The 19,747-nt window shown below is 50.6% G+C and overlaps 6 protein-coding genes across 6 annotated transcripts; 3 read left to right on the forward strand and 3 right to left on the reverse strand.

Annotated features, from left to right (window-relative positions):
- Nucleotides 1-1,451: 1,451 nt before the first annotated feature.
- N7443_003767 (uncharacterized protein) lies at nt 1,452-3,831 on the forward strand (the record flags this gene model as incomplete). The annotated part of the gene is made up of 6 exons (XM_056883823.1): nt 1,452-1,601; nt 1,654-1,766; nt 1,814-2,659; nt 2,717-2,803; nt 2,855-3,150; nt 3,200-3,831. 6 exons carry the CDS (start codon nt 1,452-1,454, stop codon nt 3,829-3,831), a joined length of 2,124 nt encoding a protein of 707 aa, XP_056742101.1.
- Nucleotides 3,832-4,457: 626 nt separating this feature from the next.
- On the reverse strand, nt 4,458-7,466 carry N7443_003768 (vacuolar protein sorting protein DigA; the record flags this gene model as incomplete). Its single annotated transcript, XM_056883824.1, has 3 exons — nt 4,458-4,542; nt 4,594-7,180; nt 7,253-7,466. 3 exons carry the CDS (start codon nt 7,464-7,466, stop codon nt 4,458-4,460), a joined length of 2,886 nt encoding a protein of 961 aa, XP_056742102.1.
- Nucleotides 7,467-7,778: 312 nt separating this feature from the next.
- N7443_003769 (ubiquitin C-terminal hydrolase family protein) lies at nt 7,779-10,288 on the reverse strand (the record flags this gene model as incomplete). Its single annotated transcript, XM_056883825.1, has 4 exons — nt 7,779-8,923; nt 8,973-9,621; nt 9,681-10,049; nt 10,109-10,288. The coding sequence occupies 4 exons, from the start codon at nt 10,286-10,288 to the stop codon at nt 7,779-7,781; spliced, it is 2,343 nt and encodes a 780-aa protein (XP_056742103.1).
- A 460-nt stretch (nt 10,289-10,748) lies between these two features.
- On the forward strand, nt 10,749-11,946 carry N7443_003770 (mitochondrial 54S ribosomal protein uL5m; the record flags this gene model as incomplete). Its single annotated transcript, XM_056883826.1, has 3 exons — nt 10,749-10,990; nt 11,079-11,771; nt 11,823-11,946. The coding sequence occupies 3 exons, from the start codon at nt 10,749-10,751 to the stop codon at nt 11,944-11,946; spliced, it is 1,059 nt and encodes a 352-aa protein (XP_056742104.1).
- Nucleotides 11,947-12,435: 489 nt separating this feature from the next.
- On the reverse strand, nt 12,436-15,296 carry N7443_003771 (STE11 family mitogen-activated protein kinase kinase kinase; the record flags this gene model as incomplete). Its single annotated transcript, XM_056883827.1, has 4 exons — nt 12,436-14,727; nt 14,780-14,931; nt 14,984-15,057; nt 15,115-15,296. 4 exons carry the CDS (start codon nt 15,294-15,296, stop codon nt 12,436-12,438), a joined length of 2,700 nt encoding a protein of 899 aa, XP_056742105.1.
- A 1,598-nt stretch (nt 15,297-16,894) lies between these two features.
- On the forward strand, nt 16,895-19,653 carry N7443_003772 (C2H2-type zinc finger protein; the record flags this gene model as incomplete). Its single annotated transcript, XM_056883828.1, has 3 exons — nt 16,895-17,018; nt 17,073-17,127; nt 17,184-19,653. 3 exons carry the CDS (start codon nt 16,895-16,897, stop codon nt 19,651-19,653), a joined length of 2,649 nt encoding a protein of 882 aa, XP_056742106.1.
- Between the last annotated feature and the right edge of the window lie 94 nt (nt 19,654-19,747).

Below are 19,747 nucleotides of genomic sequence, written 5' to 3' on the forward strand. Positions count from 1 at the left end.
TGGTTATGAGGGGTCATGCCATGCTTCGGTTGTGTTGACTCGGCAACCGGTTGGGGAGTCGACCTGTCAAACACACGAGTCACTTCCACGTTCGTGCGTACTCGTTGCCTGAAACTTGGTCATTGCGGTGCCCCTTGTTTACCTACGTGGAAACATTGAAATCGGGACCGGAACGTTAGTCAACAGCGACTTTCTACTGTCCGTACTCGGTATTCAGTATGCCATTGCGATGCCTGCACTGATCAAGAAAAGATCGGGTAAACCTAAAATCACTGATTTGAGCCTTGTGAGGATCAATTATGGAGGTATTGTACCTCGTTAAACTAATGCACAAAAGGTTATTTCGTCAAAGGATCTCTCCAGGGTCCGTGTTGGCCCCAGCCACTTTGAAAGGGCCCCGGCTGATCTGTGTCTTTGAATATTCCAAATATATGCCACCGCCATTGGATATGTAAATTTTGTTAGGTAGGGACTAATAGGGGCAGAGAGATAAAAAGAATTTCAGTTTATTCTTTCCTGCTGCCAATCAAGAATATGCAGCGGCTACTGCGCCTGGGGGCTGATAATATTTGATCGGAACAGATAGTTACCTCTGTACCATATGGTAGTCTATATTGATACACAACTATAACTACATAACTGATGGAGATTTGTCACCCTAAGCTACGAGGGTCAAAAAAGGCGCCTCCCACCAAGAACTGATTTATTCACCGGTTGGAAATGTGGAATCGCTTCTACCCTTAACGAGAAACTCCTTTATTATTCAAAATAAGCGCAGATCCGCGCAGACTGTTGACTATACATCGACTATATATTGACAATTCGGTGCTTTGTGTTTCTCTCTCTTAACTTAGAAGGCGACAACGGTCGGCTCTGTTGAAGAAGATAATAATCATCGATTATTTGGTTATATAGGGGAAAAAAGGCTTTTGTAGCTAACTACATTAGACACAATGAAAGAGGCATATAGGTCAGATATGGTGGGGAGATCCTGGTTATGATGTTTATACCGTACCCCTATGCTATTAGGTGAAATCAGAAAACTGTATATTGCACAGATTTGAAAAAGGCTTGGAGGTCAAGGGTATAACTAGAAATCTTACTCTGTATTGTTCCTGTTCCTTACCCGCCGGGGTCCATGATGAATAGAATCTGACAAAACAGGAATTTTGAGTTTCTCATATCCTAGGACCAAGTAGCAGGTATGACCATAGCTAGCATAGATAGAGGAGGCCAGCCTGTAAGTATGTCTTTTAAGATGGCCAGGAACCCTCGTGAGTCCCAGGAGACAAGCTCTTGCAATGAATGTCCGAAGCCAACCGAAGGCGAGGATGATTCAACACTTTTGCCGCCTTCAATTGGCGGAGAAGCGCTCGGCGCCCCACAAGCGATCTGAAAAAACGACATCAACGATAGCAAGGGAGTCGCGACACATTGGAGAATGAGGCACAATGAGCAAGCGCTCGCTCGAGGAATCTAGAGTCCAGGTGTCCGAAGGCGACAATGGCCTGCTGCCCATTCAAGACCTGCTGTCACCGGACGAGCAGGACAGTGCCACGTCGACTGGCGCGAAGAAGCCTAGGAACTTCATTGCGACCGTGGTATGTAGTCCCCTCCCTCGCCTTAGTATACGGTCATTCTAATTGGAAAAAGGCTTGTGAGACTTGCCGCTTGAAGAAGACGCGATGCGATGAATCGCGACCGCGCTGCGGACTGTGCAAGTCCCTGGGCCTTGAATGCGTCTACAATGAACGCAAGACATCCAAGTATGTAACTTGCCATATTCGATCGCATTCGCTAACATGTAATCTAGACGAGATCAGTCTCTTTCGATGATCATGAGCACTCTCCATCGTCTCGAGACGAAGCTGGAGAACATTCCGTCATCCATCTTTAATGATCTTCAGTCGCTTCGCGGCCAGATGCACCATATCACTAATACTCCGCATGGGCAGCCCTCACCTGCGATCGGTGATGATGGTTATCGGTCAACGCTGACTCAAACACCAATGAACCCCAGCTTCACCCCGGCAAACGATGGGGACGACTTCGACCTTGAAGAGAATCAAACCAATCCCGACGCGACTGGTCGGATCGCCATTTCATTTAGCCAGCACGGTGTCATCCTCTGGCCTGGAACACGGCAGATCCTTCCCAAACAGCTGCTCGCCGCCTATGAACTACTTGGCAAAAACTATGTCATTGAGCTGGAATCGACTCGACCACCATTGTCGATTTTCACCAGTCCATTTCCCCTGCATGCAGGCGAACACTGGCTGGAACTACTGCCTCTGGCAATGATAAAGGGGCTAGCCGATGTCTTCTTCAGCGTATTCAATCCGTTCACACCAATCATGGACAAGAGCTTCTTCTTTTCCTTTACCCTTGGCTCAGCTATCGAAAGTGGCTTTGGGTACACCATGGAGACCTGTATCGTCCTGAATGTCATGGCATTAGGATGCTTGGCTGTTCTAGCTCATCAAGAGGGAAATTATCCATTACCAGGGACTCAGGGTCATCGATTTGAGCCGCCCGAATGGATGAATGTAGTCTATGAGGAACAGCCCGGATTGAGATTCTTCAACGAGGCCCGTCGACGCATTGGATTCTTGATGTGCAACAATGACCTTCAAAGTTGCCAATTTTACCTCCTTTCTGCGTATGTTCACCCTGTCTTAACATCTATTGTGGGCTTCGTTGAGCTAACAAAATGCAGTGTCTACTACAGCCAGATTCTCCGCCCAATGGACGCGTGGGCAATGATACATCGCGCCGCGACTTGCTGCATGTCAATGTTGACCAAGTATGTTCACTACACAAAACCTGGATGAAGGAAACGCTAATTTCGTTATAGCCATGACGTGAACTTCGACGAGTGGGAAGGTGACATGAAGTCTCGCGTATACTGGAACTGCCTCATGAATGAGACAATTCTTGTCCAAGAGCTGCATCTCCCGCCAAGTGGCTTATCACGCCTTGAGGAACAAGTCCCAATTCCAAAGTTCATTGGATTTGAAACCACTGGCTACGTTTCCACCCGATATCCCTCGTCGACGGTGGTCGACGACTCCTACTTCCAGTATCATTTCTTGGCGCAAGTGGCGCACCGAATCATCCTCACGCGCATTCGCCATTCACTATACTTCTACTGTAAGTATACTCCCGGCTCATGAATACTTGATTCTAATCATATACTTAGCCGACTCGGGTGCCATTCCTCTCCCCGCCGTCAACGCCGAACTACGCCACCAACTCGAACAATGGCGCACCAACCTTCCATCCGCCATCCAATTCCCCGACTCATACCACCCACAATCATACTCCACTCCAGTAGACCCCTCACCATCATCCGCCGCCTCACCAAACCCAATATCGCCTCGGCCAGCTGATCCAAACCGCCCCCTCTCCCCAGCAGTAGCAGTTACAGACGCCATGCTACGTGGCCGCCACATGATCGCCCAGTTCCACATCGGCCGACCATATATTTACAAAGCCCTCCGGATTCCAGACTTACTAACAGAGGACGACCTGGAACAAATCAAAAGCGGGCTCCAAAACGCAATGGATTGGCCCGTTACCCAGGGCATCTTCCGAAAAATGAAAAGCTGCATCCCTATCAAGTTCGCCTTTTGCTCGCAGTTCTTTGGACAAATCCTTCTATTCTATTGCATTGCACACTCGCCTAGTCCGCGCGTGCGTGAGACGCTTCCGGCTGGCTGGGAGCGCTGGAATGAGGAGATGGTGCGGTTTTTGGAGGATTGTGCAAGACAGAGTCCTGCCGTCGCGCAGGACTTGGAGCTTCTCGGGTCTCTGTGGCCTGGGCATAATTGATCGTGCCATATTTCTTTTGCTTTGTGCTTGGTTTGCTTTGTGCTTGGTTTGCTTTGTGCTTGGTTTGCTTTGTGCTTGGTTTGCTTTGTGCTTGGTTTGCTTTGTGCTTGGTTTGCTTTGTGCTTGGTTTGCTTTGTGCTTGGTTTGCTTTGTGCTTGGTTTGCTTTGTGCTTGGTTTGCTTTGTGCTTGGTTTGCTTTGTGCTTGGTTTGCTTTGTGCTTGGTTTGCTTTGTGCTTGGTTTGCTTTGTGCTTGGTTTGCTTTGTGCTTGGTTTGCTTTGTGCTTGGGGTTTCTGCATGGAGTTGGATGGGTCTACGGGCTCCTGGGTGTCTCTTTTTTTGCCTTGCCTGCTACTGAAAGCTACAATGTAACAGCAATGTAATAGCTATGTAAAGAATTGAACGATAGAACTTGAATTATCACAAGATATATTGATGGCTATGTACGTAGTTTCACCGTGGATACAATGCATTTGTGGGTAGAAAAGGGTATTGCAACATGAGAGGTTGCCTCAAATTGGGCCGAGATAGGCAATCGGTGACAGTAAAAAGTGAAGCTGCTCCTCAGACAACTGGTGCTGATGGCAAAGCTAAGAGCCGCTATGGAGGAGGTCAATTACCACGTAATTACAGAGTCCATTCATCTGTTGTCTCCGAGGCCGTGATGAAGGGCTTGTCGATTTGCTTGATAGCGTGGTCACCGCACAGGATACTACAAATGGGTTAGTAAGTCAGGTAAGTTGCAAAGATATAGAAAACTCACCAGGCTTCAGCAACCAGTCCATCTAATTCCTTCACAATCTCGTCTCGTCGTGACGGGGTAATATCGCTCTTGCTCAGCTGCCCCTGCAAATCACGAATATATTTCTTCTTACCTCCAGCACCTTCCAGCACCTCCTTACCCAGACAGTCACTGTGGAAGGCATGCTGACAGGGAAAGACAAAGAACTGGCGACTTAGAAGAGGCAACGAGCAGATCCAGCACTTCTCACCCGGCTCTACAATCGCATAGCGGGAATCTAGGCCAGCGATCTCGGAGCGAATTTGCCGAGCTGTTTGTGCGGAGTTGTCCATCTCTTGTCGTAGAGCGTCGATATGGCGCGAGTAATCTTCCAGTGCGGTACAGATTTCATCTTTAAAGTCATCGATGACGACAAAGTCTGGGAAGAAGGGGATGAGATCTTCGATGCGCAGAAGCTCACAGCGGCGCAAGAATTCAATTGCATCTTTGATTCCTGTACCGGGCTGGCGGATCTTCTTCTCCGCGACCAGAAGCCAGAGTTTTTTGCGTAGCTTGTCGTTGCCATCTGGGCGATCGGCGACAATAGCCGCGAGCTCAATGTCATTGTGTTCCAAGGCGAGCTCTACTGCTTGAAGGTATTGACCCATCGCACTGTATATGTGGACGCATGATTGGACCCTCTTGTGCTGGATACAAAGTCGAAGAGCAAAGTCTGCATCGTATAGAGGTGGTGAAGAGGATTGCGATTGGAGATAAGTGAGCAGTCCGGCTTCCGAGGCTGACGGACTGGAGGCATGAATCGAGATGAGTGTGTTATGAACAGCAGCAGATGGGTGAGGGTGGTTGACAATGATGAAGTTCAGATAACGAACGGCCTGGTTCTGGTTGAGAGAGATACTGGCAGTCTTGTTGTAGTTTAGTAAGGCAGGAATAAGTCTCTCGGGATCCAAGTTCGTCTGCCGCATAAGAATCTCAATGAGTTCAGTAGCCGCATGGGTCATGAGGACACTGCTGTACTTGTAGAAGACGTCGGGCTCGCTCTGTCGCTGCAGGACGTTCAAAGCCTCTGACCATTTCTCGCGTTGAATCCAATAAGACAGCACGTAGTTGTGGTCGTTGGTGATGGTCGCAAAAAATAGCAACTCTGCCTCCCGTCCGTGACTGCTGATGATATCGTAGACCGTTTTTTTGTCCAAGTCAGCCTTGTGCTTGGTCACAAAATCCTGGAATTCGGCTCGTACGCTGCCCAGTTGATCCTTGATCTCACCCGTGGTGGCGCCCTCTGTCAACTCGGCCTTGGTAGCAATGTTGTCGTCCAAAGAATTCAGTTTCGACATGAAAAGCTCCACAAGCCAGCTTGCAACCATGATTCTCTGCATGACAGACGCCTTCTTATAGGTAGATAATTGAGACAAAAGGTACTTCCGCAGAGCATCATACTCTTTGTTATCCACCATTGTCAGACAAACCTCCTCAAAGCCCTTGCTGCTTTTGCCCCAGACTTTCGCTGCCTCCAGAAAGTTACCACCTGCAGCAAGATGGTCTCCCGAAGCAGTCAAGACAGCATCACGCTGTGCTTGACTGTGAGCATATTGAAGGGCTTCGTCAAACTTCTTTTCCTTCAAGAAAACCTTCCACACATCGCGATCCTCATCATTAGCGACAACTTCAAAGATCTCCTGCCCGGTAAACAGCCAGTATGTGCTTTGTGTCAAGTCGGTCAACAAGCCCAGAGCACTCTGCCTAGGCTCCAGGACAGCTTGATCATACACAATTTCTTCGCTCAGGCGATTCACAGCAACCACTCGACCTTCAACCAGAGCCAACACATGCCACTGGGATAACGTCACTGAGGAGATTGGATCCTGGATCATTTTCCTACCACCGCGAGCAGATTGAGAAGCTGGATATTTTGAGCGTGGAAGGAGACTCGCGTGTTCGAATAGGTCGCTAGAAGACAATTGCCCATGGTAGATTCCTTGAGCACTCAGCCACGCGAACTCCTTCTCCATGGATCCTTCTGTCTGGGGGCCTCCGGAAGCAGAGGGGGAAACCGTCAGAGAGGCCGGCGCAGAGCCAGACAGGTTTGAGCCGTCCTGGATCGAAGGCGTCTCGCGCTGAAAAAGCTCCGTGTATATGGAACCACCGCCTTCCCTGCCCTGCCTTGTGGCTCCGGCACGACCTAGGAAGTGTATCAACTTTCCATATGTCGCAACAAAGACCCTCCGTTGTTCGGGTCTCGCGGGGACGGGCTCGGCGCATATTCCAATGACTGGCGAGGCGTCTGGAACCTTGTAAACTGCAGCGACGTACTTCTCCTCGCGCCGATAGAATTCCGTAGACGGTTCGATGTAGGTTTCGTAGACATTGCCATCAGTGGTTCCCAAGAGGATCTCACGAGTCGATGCAGTGGGTAGAGAAGGGTTCCAGGCAATGCTTTCGATTGAGACTCCCTTTAACCGGGACAAGGCCTTGGGCTGTCGCGACTGGGTATGAAGGTAATAGTTCTCGCCAAGCGTAGTACTGACAATCAAATGAGATGCTGATGGGTCCAGGAACATGCGTCGGATCAAACCAGTCTCCGAGGACTTCTTTGGGAGGTCGATGTCTGTTACAAAAGAACATGATCAGCTCGGTTCGTTACTGCTAGCAAGCGTTGCGGGGGCGTGGTGTTGCATACCATCAATGTCTTCAGGGGTATCGAGATCAATTCGGAGAATGCGGCCAGTCGACAGCGCCAACACTAGAACATTGTTTGCGACTTGAGCCGCTACGAAGTCCGCGGCGATAGGGAACTGGAGCTGCACCCGCTGGACGTCGAAGATAGGTAGGGAGTCCGAGGGCTCTGTTAGGTTGCTAGGAGCAACATAACTGTTGGTTCCTTCCAGCGCCATGATGCGCAATATATCAGCTATATCATGCCGACCGCTAAAGGGTCCGGAGGGAAGCTGTAAGGAGCTGATGGAGCTTGCGTGATTGCGAGACGGCGGGCGGAATGCGGAGGGCTAGGTGCCTTGATGCCTGATAACTTAGGCCGCACTATAACTAACTATCACAAGGCTGCGATTTTACGTCTACTAGAAGAACAATAGCTCCCAGAAATAATGCCGTGCCTCGTGTATTGGGGTATCATCATAATCAGAATGCAACAGCTGGGGAATATTACAGATGAATTGGGGTATCTTGAGAACCCGATCCTTTAGACATCACATCACCGCGCACTCTCGCTCAGGCTTTCGTGCCTTCTCCTTTGACTTCTCCTTCGATTTACCTTTGCTTCCTCGATCCTTCGTTCTACCTCTCCTCGATTTCTCTTTGCCTTCGTAGGCGGCTGGCCCGAGCTTCATATCATCAGGAGAAACATCGTCAGTCTCCAGGGCAGACTCGTCAGCCTCGCCTTCACCATCACTAGTAAATTTGTCGCGGCTCAGTCGCCCAGTAAACCGAGAGAAAGTCGATCCCATTCTATTGTCGCCTGATTGACTGCCAGCACGGCTTCCCGAGTTGCTCTTGGTACGTGATCCGCGGCGTGAGAAGCCAAATGTGCCTCTGGTGCTTTCCTCTTCCATAGGTGCTAAGCGCGGAGACATGGATGGTACTGATCGTGCCTGAGGACCTAGAGGACCTAAAGCACCTTCTGAAAATGCAACACTGGGTCGCCTCACTGCGTTTTGGCCGTCTCCATTGTCAGGTGCAGTAATTTCAAAGCTAGGTCGAGCAGAGGTAATATCTCCAGTGGTGCTACCGTCCATGTCGTCAACCGCAAGGCCGAAAAGCTTTCGAGAGATCTCGTTCATATCTCCGTCTAGAGTGCCATCAGATGCCCGGGATGAAGGAGCCTTGTATGAGAGATTGGCCATGGAGGCATCTTGATCCATGGGAAGGATTTGGTAGAAGAGAAGATACGGCGATTCATTTTTGAGGGCCGTTTCAATGTCGATGAGAGTAACCCGCTCGGAAGCCAGGTCATCAAAACGCATCCAGTGCTTTGGTGTCTCGGGATGGTGATCGAGGTTGGTGCTGGAACCAGACCGCGCAACATCATGACTTGTGCCCCGGACGACGGAGATGTAGTGGCCCGAGTCAACAGAATTGCCACGATGGCAGACCATCGCCTGCAGAGAAAGTTTAAAGTTTCCATACATCGGTGAGTCCGAATCCAGGTTATCATCTTGAATGAAATGAGGCAACCCGATTTCGGTGGGTATGTCAATGTACGTATTGAGCCGCGTTGCCGTTCCATTCGGGAGGAATGAGTAGCGCTTCAAGCACATTCCAAGAATTGGTCTTTTGGAGGAGAAGTGTGCTGCAACTTGAGCATCGCTGGTGGGCGTATTATCGGTGTACCACGCTATAATCAATATTAGTTTCATTCTCACTCGGCTGAAGTCAAGACTTACGTATTAGACTAAAGAATTGCCATGCTGGCATCATCACCTCCTTCCGGTATGAACCTTTCCGCTGTTGAAGGTCCGACGGAGGCAAGTCCGTTTTCCCGGGCCTTTCTTCCGACTCTGGAATGAAACGCTCCCGAACGATGCTATCGCGCCGACCGAGCCGGCGTGCAGTAAGAGCCTCGTTAAACTCTGTAAAAGAGGACCATGGGCTCAGTCCCTCAGTTCGAGGAGAGTTTGAGTGGTCTGGGGATATAGTTGATCTCGCGTCAACCTCCTCCACGTGTGCGGTGAAGCCCTTGGAGATGGACAGAGAATCCACGGAGCGAGTGGAAGGAAGAGTATTCCGACGCTCGAGATAGCGCTTTACTTCAATACGATTGTTGAAGTATGCCTCCAGGCAATCTTCGAGAGTAAGGGGTTGGCCGTCGGTAGGCTCTGGTGGAATCGCCACCTCAAGAAGTCGTTCATTGATGAACTTATGGTCATCACTGGCATCTTCCTTGCCAGTGTGGTAGATGTCCATTTTGAGAGTAAGAAGCGGTAATTCTAACTTCTCAGTGATGAAAGTGAAAGCCTCTGAAGCATCTTGCTGATGGAGGTTGGCTGCATCCTCCCAGCCACACTCTGCGAGGGCATCCTGTATGTGCTTTGTCTGCATGAAGATGTCAGCCTTTGAGTATAGGGCAAAAGGCTCAAGAAATAAAGTCGTACAATATCGGTTGTGATGAGCTTTCCTGCCCGTAGCAGGTTCACCCAGAATCGGAGCAGAATGACGAGCTTCCGACGGGGTTCGTCGTTAAATGATTTGTACAGAATGGCTTCGAAGGAATCAAGGTGGGCAAACATGGCGAAAAGCAATGCGTCAAGGTAGCAAGTGACTCCTTGGCGGTTCACTGCGCCGAGAAGTTTTGTGTTGGGGGTATAGCTTCTGATGATGCCTTCGATTGAGTCTTCGAGTAAAAGCAACAAGCTGATCGCTGTATCGACATCGCCCTTGGTTGAATGCAATGCATAACTGAAATGTCGTTCCTCTAGTGTCGTGATTCCCAGTCTTTTGATTCGGTTCTCGACATCCTTAACCTATGAAAACCGACACGGTTAACGAGACGTCGAGCGACCGTTTGGACATCGGACAGTACCTTCTTCTCGTGATCTTGATTGTCCTCTTGGTTCGGCTGCGATGCGAAAAATTCTCGAAAAAAGGGAATGTGTGTGCTCTTGGGAATGTGACAATTAGCGACTGTGTTCTCCTCGTCGTGGACTGTAAACCGCCAGGCAAACCGGACAGCGCAAAATGGGGGGCGAGTAGTGTACCTCATCTTTACTGTGCCGCCCTTTACCGCGCCCCCTGGTAAGGAATCGATGAATGCCACTCATGGTGGATAATTATTCAGAGAACAGGGATTCTAGATCGATCGGGGTTGTGTTTTGTTAAGATGCGACATGCGGGGGAGGCAAGCTCTCACGCGGAGAGACTAGTCGAGGCTGCAAGATTTCCATAGAGAGCAAGGAAGACACATCATCGAACTCGTCTGACTTGGGCACGGGACAGGGTCAATAACCACTCATAAGCAAAGAAAAGACGCGTGCAAGTCAGAGGTAATGGAATAGATCGCGGGACGATCGAATGAAGCTAAAGTGTTGATCACTTTCCGCGGGGCTCGTTGCCTGACTTACGAGGCACAATACACACGTGACCAATCCTGTGCTTTGCAAACAATTTTCGGCCGCGAGTCTCTTGATGATCCGCGAATCCGACATCACCACCCTTCACGCATAATGGCTGCTAGGGAGCAGTCCAGATATTTAGCGCGGGCATTGCCCCGGGCTTTCATGCCCTCGGCTCGTCCCCAGGCCTTCCTCGGTCGCCGCAATGCCTCCGACGAGGCCCCGGCCAGACGTCTTTCAGACGAACTGGAAACCGCATCCTCCTTGACCACATCTGTCTCTGAAGACGCAGCAAAGTCCTTTGACCCAGCTGCGCAGGCCAAGGCACGCAAGACGAAGCTTCCTCGGGGCCGGTATGTGATATTTGCCGAAGACTTCTCCTTAGTCGTGTGACTTGCGGAGTTCTCGTGAGAATCAAACCAACTGATCATCTGACTCCAGATACCAATTCCGATCCCCCAAATACGACCGTGGTCCCCTCCACCCTCATCAGCCGCCTCCACCCTCAGACCCATCTTCCAGATTGTTCGTCCCCGGTCCCTTTGCTCTTCCGCGCGCCGAGCAAACATACCACTCGACCGTCGCATCGGACATCCTCACCCTCTGCTACGTGCACACACCACCTGGATTCAAGCCCCCGCCTAAGGCTCCCCGTCTGCGCGAGTGGGATGACAGCTCTCCCTATCACAAGAACCGTCCCCTTCGCGGGCCTCGTGGTGGTGATGTCCTGCGTTTAATCCGAAAGCCCATCCGCTTCAACAACATCCCCAAGATCGAGCGCATCACAATCCACAGTTACGTGAAGAACGCCGCCCATGAGAACTCGTCATGGCTACACGTTGCCGGTATGGCTATCCAGGCCATCTCCAACACGCGTGTTGAGACCTTTAAGTCCAAGTCCAGCGTCGCGACCTGGAGCATTGCCCCTGGCCGAGACACCGTTGCCGTCAAGGCTGAGCTGCAGGGTGAGACCATGTATCACTTCCTGGGCAAGCTGATCGATGTGGTTCTGCCCCGGATTAAGGATTGGCCCGGTATCAAGGGTAGCAGTGGTGACAGCAGTGGAAACATTACCTTCGGTCTGGTACCAGAGAATGTTGCCATGTTCCCCGAGATCGAGGTCAACTATGATATGTGAGTTCTTTCTTTGCTACTTTGTGGTTTTCTTTTCTAACCAGTATTCAGGTACCCTCCTAAGATGATTCCTGGTTGTCACATCACCCTCCACACCACCGCTAAGGCGGACAAGGATGCCCGTCTTCTCCTGAGCGCCATGGGTGTACCTTTCTACGGCAAAATCGCTCACTAAATGTTGACCAAAGCTTCTTTTTGACGTCTTCGGTTTTGCTATCAAATATCTTGGGGCACTATGTCCCCTCAACCTGTAACTTTAGAGGTGGCCTGCATAGTGGTCATTGCGATTCACCAACCTTGTGTATTATCCTAGTCATTTCTTCGAGCGAAATATATGAATCTTTTCTAAAAGCTAATCATTCACATATTCATTAGTTCTAATTAGTTCTAGAAGCCATCGAAACGCTTTGTTCCTGCGTATGATGATGACTATGTGCGTTCTAGCACTCAAGTGCTGGAAGTTGCTAATTTAATATCCCAATGATAAGAATTATTTATGCATGTTAAATTCAGTTCTATACAGACATGGGCCAGAAAATGCGACAATAAAAGTCCCTGGAGAATTGTATAACTACCGAAAGGGTCACTCTCACTCGACCAAGGCAAGACAATCAAATAACAACCGTCATGCGTAATATCATAGTACAGTCAACCCTGTTCAAGTTCACGTCATAGGCATAGCCAAGAACTGGCACTTAAGCAGCTCATCAGCACTAGGCCTCTTCTCAAAGTCAACCTGGAAAGTCATATCGAGGAACTCCTTAGCCTCATCGCTAACATGTTCCGGAGCAGGCGGACGAGCCTGGTTACTTCCAATCGCAAAGATAGCTTGTAGCTGGCTGCAGTCGGGGAAGGGGTGGGCTCCGCTCAACATTTCCACGACTAGACAGCCTAGACTCCAGATGTCGGCTTTCTTGGTGTGCGCGGTTTGGCGCACCACTTCGGGCGCCATCCAGTAGACACTGCCTTGCATGGATGGTCGGTGGATGTGGCCGCCGCCGCCGCCGCTGGCACGAGCGCCGAGGAGGGTGGATGCTTCGACGCGCTTGGAGATACCGAAATCGGAGATTTTGACACCACCCTTGTTATCGACGAGGATGTTGGCTCCCTTGATGTCTCGGTGGATGATGCCCTGGCTGTGTAGGTAGGAAAGACCGGCCAGGATCTGTCGGACGAAGTTCTTGACCAACGGCTCCTGGAAGGTGTTATACTGCTTCAACATTGTAGCGATAGAGCCACCGGGCACATATTCCAAGAAAATATTGAGATATTGGTCGTCGGCCTGGGTGCCCAGATACTGCACGATGTTGGGGTGGTGCATTCCTTGCAGAAGTTCAATTTCGTGCTTCAAAGCAGTGACCATACCGTTCTTGCGTTTGTCAAATTCAGTACCCTTGGTAGCGGATGGGATTTCGACTTGCTTAACGGCCAAAAGCTCTCCAGTAATGGCATGAAGCGCCAGGTAGACGCTGCCAAAGGAACCTTCACCAATGAGAGATCCCTTCATCCAATTCTTAGGCGCGAAATTATTGCCAGCCAGGAAGTCACTCATCAAGTTCTCATCGTCTTCTTCCTCTACTTCTTCATCGTCCCCTTCGTCGGGCACAATCATGCTAGAACGGTCATTAGAGGAATGTCCGTCGGTAGCAATGACACTAGCAGTCTCATCCAGAATGCTCTGGCGCGATGGATTGGGTTCGTCAGAACCACTATCAAACGAGACGTAGGATTTGCGGTTCGGTTCAATAGGAGACTCCTCCTGAAGAGGCTGCAGGGAGCTTGATGCAATCGAATCGCGGTAGGAAGACTGGGGGAGGTTGAACCTGGTAGAAATGGGCCGTGATGCACGGGCGGCCTGCGCTCCACCCGACTGGAACCATGTGTCGGCAATATTGGGCATGGGGGGAATCGGAGGTAAGGGGGGAAGGGGAGGTGCATCCTTAAGACTCGATGCCACACTGTAATTGCTGACAACACTGAGACGACTTGCTGCTCGGCTGAGACGTTGAGATCTCCGCATCGTTTTCGCAATGTCTTCTTTATCGTGACTGGGGAAGAACGATTGAAGTTCATGGATAATCATCTCACTTGGCGGTCTCTGTCCGAAGAACGATCGCAGTTTATTGGCCACGGGGTTGTTGCGCTCGCTATTAGGTGACAGATCTGTCTCATTCGTAGTATTTGTAGAGTTTGTACGATGCCGAGCACCCACGGGAGAGAGAGGTTGCTTGGTGTTGAGAGTATGCCATGATTCTCCAGTCAGCTGTTGAATTTTGGACTTCTGGCGAGAAGTGGATTTGTCCAAGGCCATCCGGTGCGTGACCTGACTTTCATCCACCGCCAGTTGTGATGCGCGGCGAACCTCATCGATGTCAGGTTCCCCGGCGTGAATCTTGCGCAGAATCAACCGACCACGCTCGGACTTGTTGACTCCTTCGCAGATTTCCATGAGTTCCGCCTCCGTCAATCGCCTGCAGTTCGAGAGATCCGCATCTAAGCCGTCCAGGACATAGAAGCAGTAGTTTCGATATTGGTGCTCAGGCAGCTGCAATTTCTTAAGAACGTTGATGATGACCTCGTCCGGTGTTTTGCAGTGGCGGATATCAAGAACCTTGGTCTGGCCGCCAGTATAAATCACCCGAATCACCGGGGAATTGAGCGGAAGAGGGCCCATAGTAAGACCGTCAAGACTAGGATTCCTCGGATGTGAGCTTCCTCGGGGTCCTTCATTCGGCGTGCTTGGGTTACGCCCAGATCCCGAACCAGCTGTGAGATAGCCATCTTTACGCCATGAATCACCAGGAGATGTGGGTTGAGAAGGCGATTTGCCCAAATAATTAAACCCATCATCCACCAGCTGCGACATGCGTCGGTTGCTCAGAGTTGTCGGGCGAGCACTAGATACGCGGGAAAGATCCGGGGACAATGCGGCGGCTTCCAGCGCGGCTAGTTTGTTCTATATCAAGATTTAGCAAGCAAAAAAGAGGAAAAATTCTGGAAGTACTGACCAAGTTCTTCTGTCTCGGGTTGGGCATTGATTTGTTCCGGAGCTGCTTGATCGCCACGAAAATGCGAACCCGATCACCGACTTTTTTGATGCCCATCTCCTGCAATATCTTTTGGTCACAATCAAGCAAGTTATCTCCGTTGAAATTATTAGCTGGCAATGATTAGTGTCTGTCCATTCCAAGCGGGCTACAGCAGGAAGATACCTCTGAAGATCGACTCGTACTGGCCACACTTGATGCTCTGTAACCACTGAACCACCCTTTTCTCATCCCAGGACCTGGATTGGGGTCAGAACAATATGCATGTTTTGGCACTTAGATTTCATGAGTCTCACCGAACTGCCGCAAGTTCGTCCTGCCCCTCGGAGAATTCCGACCTCGTCGGACTGCTGAACCCAACCCCATCCTGTACCTTTGTTGCCGTCGCGGGGCGTTGCGAGCCGGTGTGGTAGGCAGTTGCCGGTGTCTGGGATCCAGATGCGCCCATAGGCGGTACGTACTGCTTGGAAGCCAGCATTATGAAGTTGAATGGCGTCCCGCGTTCTTAAAACTTTGTGATCCTCCAGCTGAGTCGGAGCCTCGCAGCGCCCTCTCCTCGCCGGACAATGGCGTCTTAACACCAGATTCGATACGGGAGCCGTCGGGGGTGATGCGACGAGGTTCAACGCATAATCTCGAGCCCCTGAAGTCTAGTTAGTTTCCCATGGTCTTGCTTGACCGGTCGCTGGGGCCGGGAGGGGCGATAGGAGCGAGATCCGCACCACATCGCGGAAGGGAGGAGACGACGACTGACCGGAGTTGCACAATGAAACCAAGCGATGTCCGTCTTGTCGCCGGGCAGGATTTCAATGGAAAGTTGTCTTGGTAGTCGCGATCGCGACGTCTGAGCTTTTTTTAGGGTGAGATCGCTGGGGCCACTTAGTGTGGTCTCGATCGGGCGTTTATCAAAGATAAACCAGGACTCCCCCACTCACACAGGAACGAGGAAGGAACACAGAGCACGGAGTCCTCACAAAGGAAGATCAAGTGCTGTTGAGGAGCTTGAGACCGGGCCGAGTGTTCAAGGGGCCAGGGCTTTTCCCCACGCGTTTCAAGCTGACGAATGTACGAGCCATCGGAGACATCGGAGCTGTCATGTCCTATGCCCCCTTGCGATCGTGAAACTTACACTTATTGAACTATGATCGACTATGAACCAATTATGTACTCTACATCAAGAGCCATCTGAAGCAGCCCTACCTTCCTCTCCAGGTCTACAGAAAGACACACTTTATCTTCTAGGCCCCACTGTTGAAACAACGTGAAACGGCGGCTCTGAGATTGTCTTGGGACCGGCCATGCTTTCTAAATTGGTGATAGCGGAGACATAGGTTACGAATAGCTGGAACTGCGTATTTGGAATAGTCTGAACATACGGAGTAAGGAGTAATTCCTTATAAGGAGACCGCGATAACTGCACGCCGGCCTAAAATACCTTATATCTTATTCTCGTGTTCGTTCTTCCTTATCGCTTGAATCACGGGGCATTCCCAGGGTTCATCAATGTTGGTTTTGCGTCGCACTTCAGTTCTCCTCCGGGAACCCTTCTCGACGTTTCCCTGAAAGATGTCGGGCTAACCTGGAATATGGGATATAGCAATAGCCATGGACGATACCCGCGAAACAAATCGGAACCCCGCGGGTGAAGGATAGCCCTAATTCTGTACAGGCATTCTTCGAACTGGTCGGTGCTTCTATGTAAAGGCGGCATAATACCTGCCAACTCCATCGCTTGGGTCTAGGCCACTCGTATTCCCTCTATAGCTGATTACTCGTGTTCTCCTGCCCGAGATTTCAAAAAGCTCCGGCGCGGTCTCTCCGCACCGGTGGAGACGCTGCATGTTCGGACCTAGGCTTTCACCCCCAGAGACTCCAACTCTCCAACATGCACGATCCGGCCATTGACTGCGTTGTCTACATTGTTCTGCCGTCTCTTTCTTAAAGTAAACAGATGTGTTGTGCAGCCACGTGACCATCCCCTCATCTGAGCCAAACCCCACAGTTCAATTTTCCCCGCTCAAAGGGCCTCAAATTCTTTCCCCTCTTGGCCCCCCAGGAACCCCAACAAACCCCAATATGGAGGACGAGAAATCTGCAAAAGTCAAGAAGAAGGGTGCCGCTCACCGAAAGTCTCTCTCTTGCGAGTATTGCAGTCGATCTTTCGCCCGCTTGGAGCATCTCCAACGCCATCTCCGCACCCGTTGAGTAACCCCGATCTATCCTATCCTTTACCCCTACTAATGTAGGACAACAGATACCAAGGAGAAACCTTTCTCATGTGACATTTGCTCTAAATCTTTTGCCCGGAGGTAAAGCCACTCTCTTGTTTTCAATGACCCAATCGCTTATCGTACGACCCTCGCAGTGATCTTCTGGTGCGACATGAACGATTGGTCCACCCAGCCGAGAGTGCTGCCAATCGAGAACATCGGACACAGAATGGTATCGATAACACCCACCATGACATTCAAATACAGCCGACTATAAGTCAACCTGCCCACCATGAGTCGCGCATGCTAGAGCTTGCCGATGCCATCCCGGTCCACACCCAAGTGCCTCCACCTCCCGAGGTCCAGGTCCAGCCTCCATCGATAGTCGAGACACCACATTTCAATCCTTCCTGGGGCTATGATTTGAATCTCTTGTCGCACGCCGCAAGCCATGTCGCTTTGGAAGGGCAGCAGGAAAGTCTGGAGTCGCTTCGAAAACCGTCGCATTCGGTCGGCACACCATCCCAATCCGTTGCACAAGTTCCAGGAAGAGGGATTACGGATAACTACGGCCTTGAACCTTCTATTTTGGACTTGACGGATCTGGGGGATCCCGTTCAAGACTTCACGGTCTTTCTGGAAAGTGTGGGTCTGTCGTCCGACTGGGACTCTGGGGTGTTCTCGTCGGTTGAGGATCCTATGTTGCCTCCAAATATGCCCATGGATTCGAAATCACAAGTCAGAGAGCAAACAGCATCGACAAGGCTGGGCGGAGATTTGATGGGTGATCCACGAATGCAAGCAGAAGAACCACCGTCCTTCTCCAACTTCGGGTCCCGATTACCGTCCCTGCAACCCGAATCTCACGAGATTGAAGATCGCATTGGTCTATCCGATGAAGGTTCACGACCCGCATGGGATATCACAAATACTGATCGCCAAGTCTTCATGTCAAAGCTCGAAGAATTCTCCTCTGTTCTTCCTAAGGGGTTTGTTCCGCCGTCTCGGCATGCTCTATCTCGCTTTTTCGCTGGATATATCAATGGGCTGAATGAACATCTTCCCTTTGTGCACGTCCCTACATTATCTGTTGCCAAATGCTCTCCCGAGCTTACCCTGGCAACAGCAGCGGCCGGATCACACTACCGCTTTGAAAATGGCCGAGGAATTGACCTTTTTCATGCAGCAAAAGCAATCCTTTTAGAGCGTCTCCGTCGAAGAGATAGCAGACAGGTTCCTCACCCATCATGGAACTATATTTCTCCTCCATCGAATTTTCACAACTCCCGTGGTTCGTCCATGATTTCGAACACCGCAAGCAGTCCCTTTCAAAATCAACACCTCCCACCTCCTATCAATGCGTCGATCTATACGCCAGACGATTCTGATGCCCATATGGAGGTGATTCGGACCTTTTTACTATTGACCGTGTTTGCATCCTGGGAGAGACACCCAGAACTCCTTCGAGAGATTCTTTCGCTTCAGAGTACACTGGCTCGGCTTGTTCGGGAACACGGTCTGGCAGAACCACCACCCACCCTCGAACCCATAAGCTGGGAAGATTGGGTGCGAAGAGAAGGAAATAGACGAACAAAATTGATCGTCTATTGTTTCTCCAACCTCCATTCTATCATGTACAATATTCCTCCGCTGATTTTGAATGGGGAGTTGAAGCTGAATATGCCCTGTTCACACGACCTTTGGAAAGCTTCCAACCCGGCCCAATGGCGGCGAGTACTCCGCACCCGACAAGGCTCGGATGTTCCTTTTCAGGATGCATTTGCTCGGCTTTTCTTAAAATCATCTATTTCGCTTCCATCGGCTCCTATTTCTCCTCTCGGCAATTACATCCTCATTCACGCCATTATTCAGCAAATTTTTTTTGCCCGCCAACTTTGTCTGTCGGCTCCAAACATGCATGGAACTAGTCTGAGACAGGAAGATCTCAACGTGTTAGATAACTCGTTGAGTGCCTGGAAGGCATTGTGGAAACGCACGCCCGAATCCAGCATCGACCCTCAGAATCCAGCCGGCCCTATCGCCTTTACATCAACAGCACTCCTAGGGCTTGCCTACATCCGACTACATGTTGACCTCGGCCCCTGCCGACATCTGATCACTCAGGACCCGGTCCAAATCGCAGGAGCTCTGATCGAGTCGCCACCTATCGTCCGAAGCCCGCGATTGATTATGGCACTACTACACTCAGCCCATGCTCTGTCTATTCCCGTTCGACTAGGCATCGACTTCGTGGCAAGAACACACTCATTCTTCTGGAGCATTCAGCACTCTCTCTGTAGTTTAGAATGTGCTTTCCTCTTGAGTAGGTGGCTCCTCGCCATCCCCGCCACACAACCAGAGCAGAGATTATCTGAACACGAGCGCAAACTGCTTCTATGGATCAAGAGCATGATGGATGAAACCGAAATGGCTGTTGATCCGCCAGGGGCACCCGATACGGAATTCATGGCCAACCCGTACAAAGTGCGTCAGCTCAGTGTTGCTATTGTTCGGGTTTGGGCCCGGACGTTCAAGGGCAATACCAGTTGGGCGATTGTGGACTTGGTAGGCTCGAGCTTGGACACCTACGCCGATCTCTTGGAGACTACAACAGGTTTTGCATGATAATTAAAGGTCTCGGCATGATTCGGTCAGATCTGACCAAGGAAATTGGTTTGATGCATTTATGCACCACCGTTATAGTGACACTGGCTTCTTT

This window comes from Penicillium atrosanguineum (genome assembly GCF_028827265.1).
Source record: "Penicillium atrosanguineum strain IBT 20685 chromosome Unknown utg000003l_segment0_segment0, whole genome shotgun sequence".
Taxonomy (NCBI): Eukaryota; Fungi; Ascomycota; class Eurotiomycetes; order Eurotiales; family Aspergillaceae; genus Penicillium; species Penicillium atrosanguineum.